General features: G+C 46.4%; 1 protein-coding gene across 16 annotated transcripts in view; it reads left to right on the plus strand.

Moving 5' to 3' along the window:
* ABLIM3 (actin binding LIM protein family member 3) overlaps positions 1-12,568 on the plus strand; it is a 120,586-nt gene that overhangs the window by 72,157 nt on the left and 35,861 nt on the right. For all 16 annotated transcript variants that reach the window (XM_033180510.1, XM_033180513.1, XM_033180517.1 and 13 more), the window contains one exon: positions 4,924-5,011. In XM_033180510.1, coding sequence (XP_033036401.1) covers positions 4,924-5,011 — 88 coding nt within the window. The remainder of the gene's footprint in view (positions 1-4,923; positions 5,012-12,568) is intronic.

Raw genomic sequence — 12,568 nt, forward strand, 5'->3', positions numbered from 1 at the left:
ATACCATATATGGCATACCATGTAGGACTTTGTAGACCATGTTTAGATGTTTGGGTTTTATACTGCGTGCAATGGAAAGCCATTGGAGAGTTTTAAACCAAGGACTAACATGATAAGATCATGTTTTTAAAAAGATTTCTCTGGTTATTATGTGGAGAACTGATGGAGAGAGTCAGAGACAATGAGATATAAACAAATGAACAGTGCTGGGAAACATTTAAGCATCTCCAGAGAGCCATAAGGAGTGCGATGCAGAGGACAAGGCATGAGTCCAGGAAGGGTTGTTGGGGGTGGGTTTCTGAGGGCCTGAGATACCAGGGTGGAGTTTACATGTGACTCACTGGGCAAGGGAGCATTGTGGAGAGACTGGGCAGGAACGTCCTGGTTAGAACTGGGCTTCCGGGAGGATGACGTGATAATGTACACAGGCTACATTTGAAGGAAGGAAGCTGGAAGGGACGAGTGAGGAGGCCCCTGCATGACCCAGGCAGGAAGGACTCAAGAGGTACAGTAGCAATGAAGAGGGAAGCCACCCTTGTGCCCAGCCCTATGGAAGTAGAATTCCAGTCACTCTGCAACTGAGGGCCAGCTTGCAGACATGAGGATTGAAGAAGAAGCAGCTAAAAGTTGCACCAAAGAATTACCTATTTTTGAGGGATAGGAAGCCTGGTGTCATTGGCAGAACTGGGGACGACAGGGGAAAAAGCTGATCTGGCAGAAACATGGCAAGTACCATTTAGGATGAGTTGTGATTGAAGTCGCAGGAGTATTTCCAGAAGGCAGTCAGAAATACGGATCAGAGCCTGGGAGCGGTGGCTCACACCTGTAATCCCGGCACTTTGGGATACCAAGATAGGATAATCACTTGAGTCCAGGAGTTCAAGACCAACCTAGGTAACATAGTGAGACTTCATCTCTGCAAAAAACAAACAAAATTAGCCAGGCGTGGTGGTGCACACTTGTAGTCCTAGCCATTCCGGAGGATCCCTTGAGCCTGAGAGGTGGAGCAACGTGAGTTGAGATTGCACCACTACACTCCAGCCTGGACAACAGAGCAAGATCCTGTCGGAGGCAAGAAAAATGAGAAAAGAAAAGAAATATGTATCAGAGCTCAGGAACAAAGCTCAGCCTGGAGGAGCCAATCTTATAAACACGAGGCTTTGAATAATAGCACCACTCAGGGTTTCCAAGACAGAGGAAAGAGAGCAAGGAAGGATGCTGACACCAACCTTGGTGAGCAGCTGCTTACAGTGAAAGCTACTCAGAAAGAGACTGAGGAGGTAGCAGAGGAAGATATAGGAGGAGAATCAGGGATTCAGTGAAAGGACAGAGCTTCAGAAAACATGGCGAGGTCAGAGTGTTGGTCAAACTGTAGAGCAGTGAAGGACTGCACAGGCTGCAGAAAAGCTGTTGGATGTGGGAAAGGTCGCCTTCAGAAGAGTCGTTTGTTGGCTTTGCAGAACGGTGGGGAAGAGGCATCCAGAGTGTAGTAGGTTGAAGGGTCAATGGAGTGGGAAATATCACAAAAGGAAACTTTTCTTTCCAGAAAGAAAGAACTTAGATTACAGATGGGGCCGCAGATGGGAATTTGTTCAGCATTTCCAAGCTGCTTTGAAATCCTGTTGGTGGCAGCTGCCGTTTCCCCGAGAGTTACCGTTGTTTAGCATTGTGGTAGACTGTTCCTCCCAGGCAGCTCTTGTGACTGAGTTTCCATTGATTCCATTTCTACAAGGCTCCATTAGCATCTTGGATTTATTGATTTTTTTTTTCTTAGAGCTGGAAGAGACTTTTAGCAATCAACTACTTCAACCTCTTCATTTTACAGATGAGAAAAGTGAGACCAAGACATGCAGTGTTTTTCCAAGGTCACAAGCAGCACTTCTGGTAGAGACAGAGCTAAAATCTAGGACTCCAGGCTGCTATATCCACACTGATACCCACAGCTCTCAGCCACTCGTGGGCCTTCGAGTTAGCATGATGTCAGGAAATAGACATGGCTGCAGTAAAACAGACTTGAATTCAGATTTTACCACTTCTAGCCCCGAAGCCTTAAGCAAGATATGTCCTCTTGGTCTGTATCTATCAATAGACAATACTACTGTCATTTAATTCCTAATGAACATGCTAGTCAAGACTTTTGGGGCTGCAACAGAAAGGAAGTTTCTCCACTTCCATAACAAAAAGCCCAGGAGCTGGATCCAGTGCTTAAGGAAAATCATTTAGAATCCCCAGCCATCTTGGCTTACTTTCTTCCAGGTTGAGTTTATTCTCAGGAGGTTCTTCTTGGTGATGGGAAAGTTGGACACCAGTTGCCCCAGGCTTAGATTCTATCAGCCGGCATCCCCAATGGAAAAAAGAGCTTCTCTTTTCTAATAGCTCAGCAAGCATTCTGGAACTAACTCTCAGTGGACAATCTCAGGCCCATCCTTGGACCGCTAACTGTGCCCACAAAGTTGGAATATGCTCATTGGTGGGATCAGCACTACTTAACCCTCTGGACTGATATGGAGGAGAGGTAGCCCCACCAAAGAAAGGCTTGGGACTATTTCTGGAAGAAGAAGGAAAGAATGATGGCCATGCAGGAACAACAGTGGCCCAAGGCAGAACCCAGCACATCGTCAGGCACACTGCAGGCATTCAATTAAATTGTTTCTCCTTCTCTTCTCATCCTGTCCCTTCCCATTTCCTCCCTGGGCCACCCCATGGTCCCTTCCTCAGTGACAGAGGTCAATGACTGTCATTGTCACTCTTCCATCCTTGTCTGTTTCCTCACCAAAAATGACCACAACCTGTTACTTGTTGCTACATTTTTGAACCTGGTTTGCCATTTTCAGTCCTCTCAAATAGGGCTCTGTTTTGAGGTACCAATTTTTTGCCATTTTTCTTTACTGTTTTCCTGATTACAGTTCACTAATAGACAAAATGGTTCATCTCAGCTAGCTGACTTGGCTTTTGCTTACTCTGGGTGCTGGCTGCCCTAACCTCCCTTTGCTCAAACTGTTTTCAACACCATCCAAGACTGGGAGTGCTGAAATGGGCATGAAGCCTCTTTCAGCTGGGGCGAGGTAGTGGGGCATGACATTTAGGAAAATGCTAGGCTTCAGTTTTGCCAAGGCGCTGTTGCCACACTGGAAAACAGGTCTATAATCAAAATGATAAAGAGACACAGAGTAGGAAGAGGCTGCTAATTAAACCGATTATCCTTGTCATGGTACAAGGGAATCAGTCCCACACATTCCAGCTTGGGAAAATAGCAGGCTCCTTCCAAAGTTTGAACATATTTGCTTTGATGATGACAAGGACACTGTCTCATTGGTACGAGGCCATATAAACAAACGGGGGGAAAGAAGGAATATTGGAGATTTTTTTCTTTTTGTAAAAATCTGCCTTTCCCACATTCTTGCTAAGTTTTTAGAATAGAGAGAATATCTCCAGAATAGGCAAGCCCGTCTCAGCAATCTTCCACTGCCCCCACATTTAAAAAAACAAAAACAAAACAAAAAAAACACCTGACTTTGGAAATAGGTCTTCTTATTATGCAATTATAATTTTTGAATTGGAAGGAACCCATTAGCATCACATCAAGTGACGGCTTGGACAGGGACCTTTAAGAACCCCTAACATCCATCAGTTTCCCCTGGGCATTACCCTCCCGCAAAGAAAACCCTGCCCTGATGTTGCAAAATATTTCTTCAAACAAGGCCCACCTGCCAGCCCAATTGCTACACCAAGCTCCTGCATATACAAATGCTGGAGCCGCCACTCAGGGTCCCTTTTACAAGCCCTCTTGGCTGGGATTTTGGTGTCAGAATTGTGACTCCAGAAGCGAGTGCTGAGCTGGTGACTGGCTCACACAGATCTGGACCCAACATGCTGCTGGCTTGCGGTGAACCCTTGAGGCACACCCTTCTCAGGGGCTGTTTCTTCCCCTCATGGAAGTCTTTGCAGCTGCAAATTATTTTCATTTTTAATTTAAATAGTGATGGGGAAGGAAAGTGAAAATAGGGAAAGGCACTCACCAAAGCCACACTGGGGTGAGCTGGGGTAGGGCTGGACACACCCAGGTGCAAGACTCACAGGACTGGTCTGGGGATCTGGGGTTCTACAATGGGTCGTAAATCACCCACTGAGCTCTAAAAATCTGTCTTTTGTGTGCCAGTCTCACAATTTTTGCCATGCCTGTGAGCCTCATGTGCTCATTCTTCCATAATACTTTAAGTTGTCTTGAAGTTGGCCCCCTTCTATGTAAGAAAACTTATATACGACATAACAGGAAAGCCAGTATCACTTGCCATATTGCATGTAACCTGAAAATAGAGTTCTAGCTAGATTCTACTGCACAAGGAGGTTCCAAGCCTCACACCTGTTCTCATTCTTTAAAAGGCAGATTCGTAAGTTTTGGATAGATGTTAAAGACACATGAGCACCGAACTGGTACTTCCTCCTTGACAAAATCAGAAGAATGTATAGAGGACTGAAAGGATCTTTTTTTTTTTTTTCCATTGGTCCAATGTTATTAAATCCCAAGTTCATGTACCACTTAAAATCATTTCATGTAACATTGGTGGTAAGGGCCCCTCACTTGGGGAAATGCTGGAATGTCCTCAAAGCAAGCCTGTTTCCTCCTCTGGAAATGAGGAGGTTGGACCAGTGGCCTCTGAAGGGTCCTTCCCAGTGTCAGAATAGAAGAGCAGGTATTCAGGGAAGTCCCCTGAACTGCCATCAGGGACCCATGGAGTGAATCAGGAAGCTTCCTGGCTGGGCTTTTAGATGGTTGTGGACTCCCTTGGGTAGCTCCAACCGACTTTAGGGCCATGAAGATGCGAAGTACACTAATGTACCCAGGGAAGATTGAAACCCAATTTGCCCCACTAGACAGCAGCCCTGGCTCTCACCTCCTGCTTCATCTCTTCATTTCCATAGGCAGGAGGGAAGCACTACCACCCAACCTGTGCCAGGTGTGTACGCTGCCACCAGATGTTCACCGAAGGAGAGGAGATGTACCTCACAGGTAAGCAAATCTGACCCTCTGTAAGGCCTTCCGATCTGCTCATGACTGGAAAGGAGATGCAGTCTCCTTCAGGTTCAGTGTTATCTTGGCTTTTGGCTTGTCCTCAGAATTGCAATTAATTGGCCCCTCTCTGGGTGGATCGGGAAGGTTGCCGGTGTAGCTAATATGAAGTGACATGTAATCTGCCTTCCGTCTCTGTGCACCTCCACCCGCTGCCCAGCTGGCCTGCTTTCCTGGCAGTGCTCTGAGCAGACTCTCCTGGCTCTGCCTGCGGGTGGAAAGCTGAGCTGCACAGGGCCAAGGGGTCAGAGAACCTCAGAGGGATGCCTGGGTTGCAAAGTGTCTATAGCATCACAGCCTCTACTCCACCTCCTTCTCCCCACATCTCACAGCATCATGCCAGGCTGCTGCTCGGGGCTTCCCAGGGACTCTTAGAATGCACAGAGGAATGAGGAGTGTCAGTCGTCCCCACAAAGCTAACCAGAGCTGCTTTCCTTCTGCTGCTTCCCAGCCCTCTTACCCCAGGATTCTTACAACAGTCTCCTAATTAGTCTCCAGATTCTGCTCAGTCCTCTACCCTCCACCCAGGCCACCATCCCAGGGCATCACGTGCTCTTGGCACTGCTCTGCTCTTTGGAGCCCCTCCCTGTCTGCCTATTTAGCTACAAACACTTCAGCCTAGCATTTAAAATCTTGCGGAGGTCCCAGGCTTCCTTTGTAGCCTTGAACATACCTGACACCTGAGTTGCCAAAACCGACTTTTGATCATTTATTCATCCACTCAACGACTGTTCCTTGAGCCCTGCCATGTGCAGGCTCTGTGCCAGCATCCATGGTGAGGCTCACCCAGCCCTACAGACCCCTGAAGGAGATGGGCATTAATCCATAATCACACAAATAAACGTCAGCCATGATAAGTGTTATGAAGGAGAGAAGTGTGGGGCTTCAAGAGCACCTAACGGGGTAGGAGGAGTATCCAGGAGGGCTCCCTGAAGAAGGGCCAGGAGCTGAGATCCAGACCATGAGCGGGTGTTAACTGGTGTTGTAGTTCATCTGGGCTGTTATAACCTGAGCAGACTGAGATACAGACAGGGCAGCTTATAAGCAGAAATCTGTTTCTCACAGTTCTGGAAGCTGGGAAGTCCATGACCAAGGGTCCAATAGATGTGGTGTCTGATGTGGGCCCACTTTCTCAGAGATGGCACCTTCTCTCTGTGTCCGCACATGATGGAAGGGGCTAGGCAGCCCTCTGGGGCCTCTTTTATAAGGGCACTGATCCCATGACCTAATCACCTCCCGAAAAACCCCACCTCCTAAGACTATCACCTTGGGGGTTAGAATTTTGGCATATGGATGTGGGGGACACACAAACATCCAGACTGTAGCACTGAACAAAACGCAGAATAGGATGCACCAAACTGAGAGGACAGAGCTTGCAAGACTCTGAGGTGGGTGAAGAAATGGTGAGTGCATGAGAGCGAGCAGAGCCTGTGTGGCCAGGGTGCGGATGGAGGTGAGATGCAGCTGGGAGGCGAGCAGGGTGGATGAACTGGGCCTTGTGGCAAGACTTTGTTTGCCCTTGAAATGAACTCGTGGCCCTTTATCTTGTCTTCCTGTGCCCTTCTTTGGAAATCCTATCATTTGAGACCCAGTTCAGTCACTACATGCTTCATAGACACCCAAGATTCCCCCAACCCCGCCCACAATTTAACACAGTCCCCTCTCCCCACATCCCCACAGCCCTCTGTCTGCCCCTGGTCCCCTCCAGCTTGTATGAGAGTTGTTGGCCTCCTCCCTAAGGTCCTGTGCTCCTGGCACTGGTCCCCCAACCCTGACACTGGCCCATGCGTACTCCCTCCACAGGTGAATGTCGTTGGTGGAGTGGCTGTGATTGGATAGCCGTCTTGAGAAGGAATTAGGGCCCTTCCTCCAAGTAGATCTAAGGCCAGGGCAGCAGTTACAGGGAGTGTGTCAGTATCAGCTTGTCCTAACCACAATGGCCACAGCCGTGAGTTCCCTCAAGATGCAATGAGTCCCCCTGTGCCTACAGCCGATTTCCTCGGCCTCAGCACTGGTGACACTGTGGGCTGTCCTGTGCATTGTAGGGTATTTGGTGGCATCCTTGGTCCCTACCCACTAGATGCCAACCACGTGCTTCTTCCCACTGACAATCAAAAATGTGTCAGATATTGCCACATATCCCCAGGGGGTCAAAATCATCCTCAATGGAGAACCACTTTCCTAGAGCTACCCAACAGAAACTTGTGCCATCTGCTAAGAATCCTGGAACAGGAATTCCTGTGTTAGGTTAAACAAAGTGACCATTTCTAAGATGCTGTCTACTTACTTATATGAACTGATGCTGGAGGAGTAAGGATCCCAGAGTCACTCTAAACTGTAAAGTGCCAACCCTCATTGCAGAGATGGGGAAAATAGACCCAGAGAAAGGAAGAGACTTGTGTGAGAATGGGAGCATGTAGGGGCAGAGCAGGGCCTGGCCTTTCAGTTCCCTCCAGGGCTCTTTCCATTTTACCCCTGGGACCCAGGCCCTGCCTGATACTCAGGTCCCTGCCCCTTACTGTGCACACCAATCCTTCGTTGCCTGGGTTCTTGAGTGATTCCTACTGCAGGACCCAGTGTTACGAGGCTCAGCAACCTGCACCATACCTTCATCCTGACTGCCATGGGAACCTGGAGTTTGCACTTGGCTTGAAAATTTGTTGCACAACATTCCTCTCCTCCTTCCCTGGTGAACACACCTCCTAGTATTGAAACTGCCCTCCCATTCTCATCCCTACCTGGATATCACTAGAGTAAACCACATCTTTGCCTCCCTGCCTGAATTCCTAATGTTAGTCTTTCCGTGTTTGGTGATTTGACCCATAGTTCCTCAGCAGGGATCTTGGCTCCACTGATTACTAAGTTTTTGACCTTGGGCAAGTCTCTTAACTCTCTGAACCTTGGCTGCCTAATGTGTAAAATAGACCGAGAACAGTTGCTATGAGATATAGGTGTAGTAATTTCCTGACACATGGGAAGCTCCCAGTTCATTCATTTAGCAACTAACTATTGAGCGTCTACTGCATCCCTGCTGCTGTTCTCACAACTGAAGGTGTGGCAGTGAGCAAATCAGTCAAAGGCCCTGCCCTCATGGAGCTCACAGCCTCACAGGTTAGTGCCTTCACTCTTCCAGCTTCCCACAGATGCTGAAAGGGTTAAGCAAGGAAGTAAAGTGCACAGCTTTAAGATCCTGAGAGAGAATGCACCATTAAACCTATAGCGGAAATGCCTCCAAGGGTGGGAGATATTCTTAGTAATGAAGACAGGCCTGTCACCCTCTCATTAATTATCCCCATCCCTCTCCTCCTGGCTCCTGGGAGAGTGGGAGTAATTGCAGGGCCTTCAAGGACTTGCCTCAAAGAATGCTAAGTGATCCTGGAATGAGGGGGACCAGGCCAAGCAGTGCTAGAGTCAAGCTCACTTGGGCTGTGGGTGTCTTGTGGGGGTCCTGCTACTGCTGAGATCTGGGCCTTGGACACCCTCACCAAGTGGGGACACCAGGATTCAATATGATATGCCCCAGAAGTGGCAAGAAAACCCTGCTCCTGGGTAGCTCAGGAGTGTAAAGAAATGGCTGAGAGCCAGGACTCCTGGGTTCAAGCGTCAGCAATTCCACTAATAGGCTATGGCCTTGAGAAGTGATGTCCTTCTCTGGGTCTCTTCCTTCACCTGTAAAATGAGGATAGCATCACTGTCTTTCACTGATCCACTCAAACTGGGGACCACGCTATGTGCCAGGCTCTCTGCTACATGTCGGGCATTCAGAGATGAGTGAGGCAAGCATGCTGGCTGCCCTGGTGGAGTTCACTCTCCAGAAAGAGAAACCAACAGTGCCAAATAGAAGTGTAAACATTCAATGACAAGATGTGACAAGTGCTGCACAGAGAAAGTTTGGAACAATGGGCATGTGTTATAAAGCCCCTGCTCTAGTCTGGGAAGCCAGGGAAGGTGCCCCTAAAAAGGGATATTTCAAGCCAAGACCTTGAAAATGAGTAGAAGGTGGGAGGCCGAAAAGGGCAGGAAGATTGAGGAGGCAGCGAGAACAGCGAGTGCAAAGGCCCTCCCTGGGTGGGCGGAAGCAGTACAAGGTAGAGAACCTGAGGCAGGCCCACTTACCTGGCACCATATGCCGCAAGACCCTCATGAACATTAGGGGCAAGAGTGAATGTGAAGGCACTGGGGACTCCATAGAGCAACTTATATAAGAGAGGAAGAGTGTTGGGATGCCTGCAAAGCTTACAAACCCAGCCTTGTCAGTTCTGGAGCTGGACACAGCATGGTACTGGCAAATGGTCCTTGGGAGATTCTTTGGGTGAGTTTGTTTGTGTTTTAATTGCTATGTGATGGCTTTCTGATGAGCTCTAATTGGGAGAAGTCTGACATCTGTCTGGAGGAGAACTTCTGGGGCCCCAGGAGACAAGAGCAAGTTTTATTTGTTTTAAGTTCTGTTGTGTATTCAGTCTTTTAACTGTGTTTGTAAAGATGCCAAATGTCTAATCTGTTTGTTATCCAAACCCTTCATTTGGGCTTCATCAGGAAATTAGGTCACTCATTTTGTGCAGCAAAATAATGGCCAAAATGCTGCAGGTTCAGGGCAAAACTTACACTGAAATCCCAGAGGTTGCAGTTACTGGATCAGTGAGAGTTTTTTAAAATCCCACATGTGGTTCACGAGACAAATTTTGCTCTTGTTCTAAATGTGCCTGTACCCAGGAAAAGGGAGAAAATAGACTCTTCTCCCCTTCTGTCTACACCAAATACCCCCCTGTTCTAAGACCTGAGACAATAACCCTGGAATTACGCAAGTTCAGCTGCACATTTTTAAACAATTCTCTGTTATCATTTGTGTATTTAACTAAAACCCACAAGGCAGGAAATCATTTATAAAATACTGGACAAACCCTGCTCTGCTAAAGGAAAGTATTATAACAAATTGTAGGTCTCACCAATAATAATGATACTATTAATAATAAAAATATTAATAATAATAAAATACCATCATTTTATTATTGTTAATAATATAATTATTATTTGTTGGTATTTGTTGAGCATTTACTATGTGCCAAGTACTGTACTAAGAGTTTCAAACACAGTATCCCATTTTATCCTCACAACAACCCTATCAGCTAAAAACTATTAATGTCCTCATTTTAGAGGATGAGATTGAAAGTTTAAAGAGCATACGCCACTTGGCCAAGGTGGACCTGTCTTGCTAGCGTTCTTGGAGGCAATTTTCTTATATCTATTACCAGAATTCTTAAACTGGTTCATGGTCAGCCTTTTGAATTCTATGAATCCTCTGAAATTGCTTGGAGGCAATTTTCTTATATCTATCACCAGAATTCTTAAACTGGTTCATGGTCAGCCTTTTGAACTCTATAAGTCTTCTGAAATTGCTTACTAAATTTTGCATGCTAGGTGTGTTTCTCTAGGGAGAGAGTCCATAGCTTTCATCAGATTTTCAGAGGTGTCCATGGACCAAAATAAAGTGAAGCGCCTTGGTTCTGTGTTAACACAAATCCAAAACAGAATCTCGAAGGCTTGTTTTGATAATTACAACAAACCCTTCTCTTGTGTAACTGAATCTATTTCAGATTACTTTTTTTTATTATTATTATTTTTAGCTCAGAGGATATAAGGTCCTGGTTTCAGGAGCTGTGTATTTCTGGCACGGCTGGGATGTAACTCTTGAAAAGGTGCACTAAGCTAAGAGATGTTCAAGTGAGGGCCTCCCGTTGTGATGGGTTGTGGAACGCCAGCCCTCAGTTATCATCTACGCATTTCATGAAACCACCCTCTAAAAGGCACTATTGTAGTAGTGGTTGCTATAATTTCGTAGTTTAGCATTATTACTTTACATTGGATTTCTCTACTGACAGCTTAGGTTGTAGGAGTTACGCTTAAAAACTTTAAATCTTATGTTTCTCCAATCCTGCTACCTAATTTTAGATTCTTCAGACATATTCTGTTACTATACTAAATTGATACTTCCTAAAGTCTGACTCTACTAAGCATATCTCATTTTAAATAGAGTATATTTTAATTTTTGATGAGCTGCCTTTTTTTCTAGATTTTAAGGGTTACCAAGCATCTTGAATCATATAGAAAGTATTACAGTGTAGTAGCTAAAGGTTTGTATTTCTAAAGTTTGTTTCCAGCTTCTCCTCTCTCAGGTCACCACAAACTCATGCCGATGTGGCCATTTTCTCGCCTATCACATGTCACATCGACTTCAGCAGTCAATTTGTCCATGTTGGTCAGAATTAGGTCCAGAGTAGCAATTTCCCGACTTACTTCCTCTATTTTCTGAGAAACAAAATTGCCTGCTGGGCAAGTCAAGAACTTGTCAGATATTCAGCTTTTAGCTCGATGAGACGTTTTATTAGTCTAGACTTTTCAGGTGACAGAAACCTAACTCAAGCTATGTTAGGCAAAAGAAGATTGATCGGCTCACAGAACTGAGAAGCATCTAGGAGCAGCACAGCTGGGTGGAGGGGCCCAAGAGCACCATCAGGTTGTTCTTCTCCCTGTTTCTTTTTATGTTTGGTCTCATGCTCTCCTGCCCAGACTGGCTGCCTCCATGCAGCGGGCCAGAGGGCCTGGCCAGCCACCATCGGCACAGAGAGGCAGCATGTCCCGATAGGCTCAGCAGAGAAATTTCAGAGAGTCTGAGGACCTGTTGCCAACACCCAGGCCAGGGTAGGGAGACAGAGATGGACAAGCAGGTTAGAATCCAAGCTCCTTAACCCCCAACTTCCCATCTGTAAAGAGGGATGAGGCTAGGCTCCATCTCACAAGGCTGCTGTGAAGATTAAATGAACTAATGAATGCATGGTAAAGACTCAGCCCAGGGCCTAGCACTGCTGGTTCTGCCAGTCTGAGCTCCTGATAAACCAGCCAGTTATATAGAAATGGCCATTCCCATGATGCAATGCACTAGTAAGTGCTTGCTGTTGTCAATATTATCATCATATTTAAGAATATTTAGCATAAGGTGCAGCATATGTACTCAATAAATGGCAGTTATTATTTTTCATATTTAAGCACTATTGTTGTAAAGTGTGTGACACAAGGCCTGGCATCGACACTCCATAAATATTAGTTATAATAGTAATAATAGGAATAATAAGAATACTTAGGGCCTGGCACATACTAAGCACTCAATATACTTTAATTACTGACCCAACTGTTATTATCAGCACCTATGATTTCTTGTGAATTACAAGGCACCTCAGAATTGCCATTCTCCTCATCCTGCCCGATATTCTCTGTGGTAACTAAGCACTTTTCTCCCTGCAGCCTCTTTATTAAGCTTCAGGCCCACTTCATCATGTCAGCTCCAGGCAAGCTGGTCTTTCCCACTTCTCCTGAGGTGCCCTTGTCCCTGGGCACAAGCCCAACCTCCCAGGAGGGTGTGCTGGCAACCAAGCCAGGCTTCTGTTCAGTGACTCCACCTGCATGGCCAGCCTGCCATGTGTTGCAGCCCCCTCGCTCACC

This window comes from Trachypithecus francoisi, unplaced genomic scaffold (genome assembly GCF_009764315.1).
Source record: "Trachypithecus francoisi isolate TF-2019V2 unplaced genomic scaffold, Tfra_2.0 Lachesis_group2, whole genome shotgun sequence".
Classification (NCBI taxonomy): Eukaryota; Metazoa; Chordata; class Mammalia; order Primates; family Cercopithecidae; genus Trachypithecus; species Trachypithecus francoisi.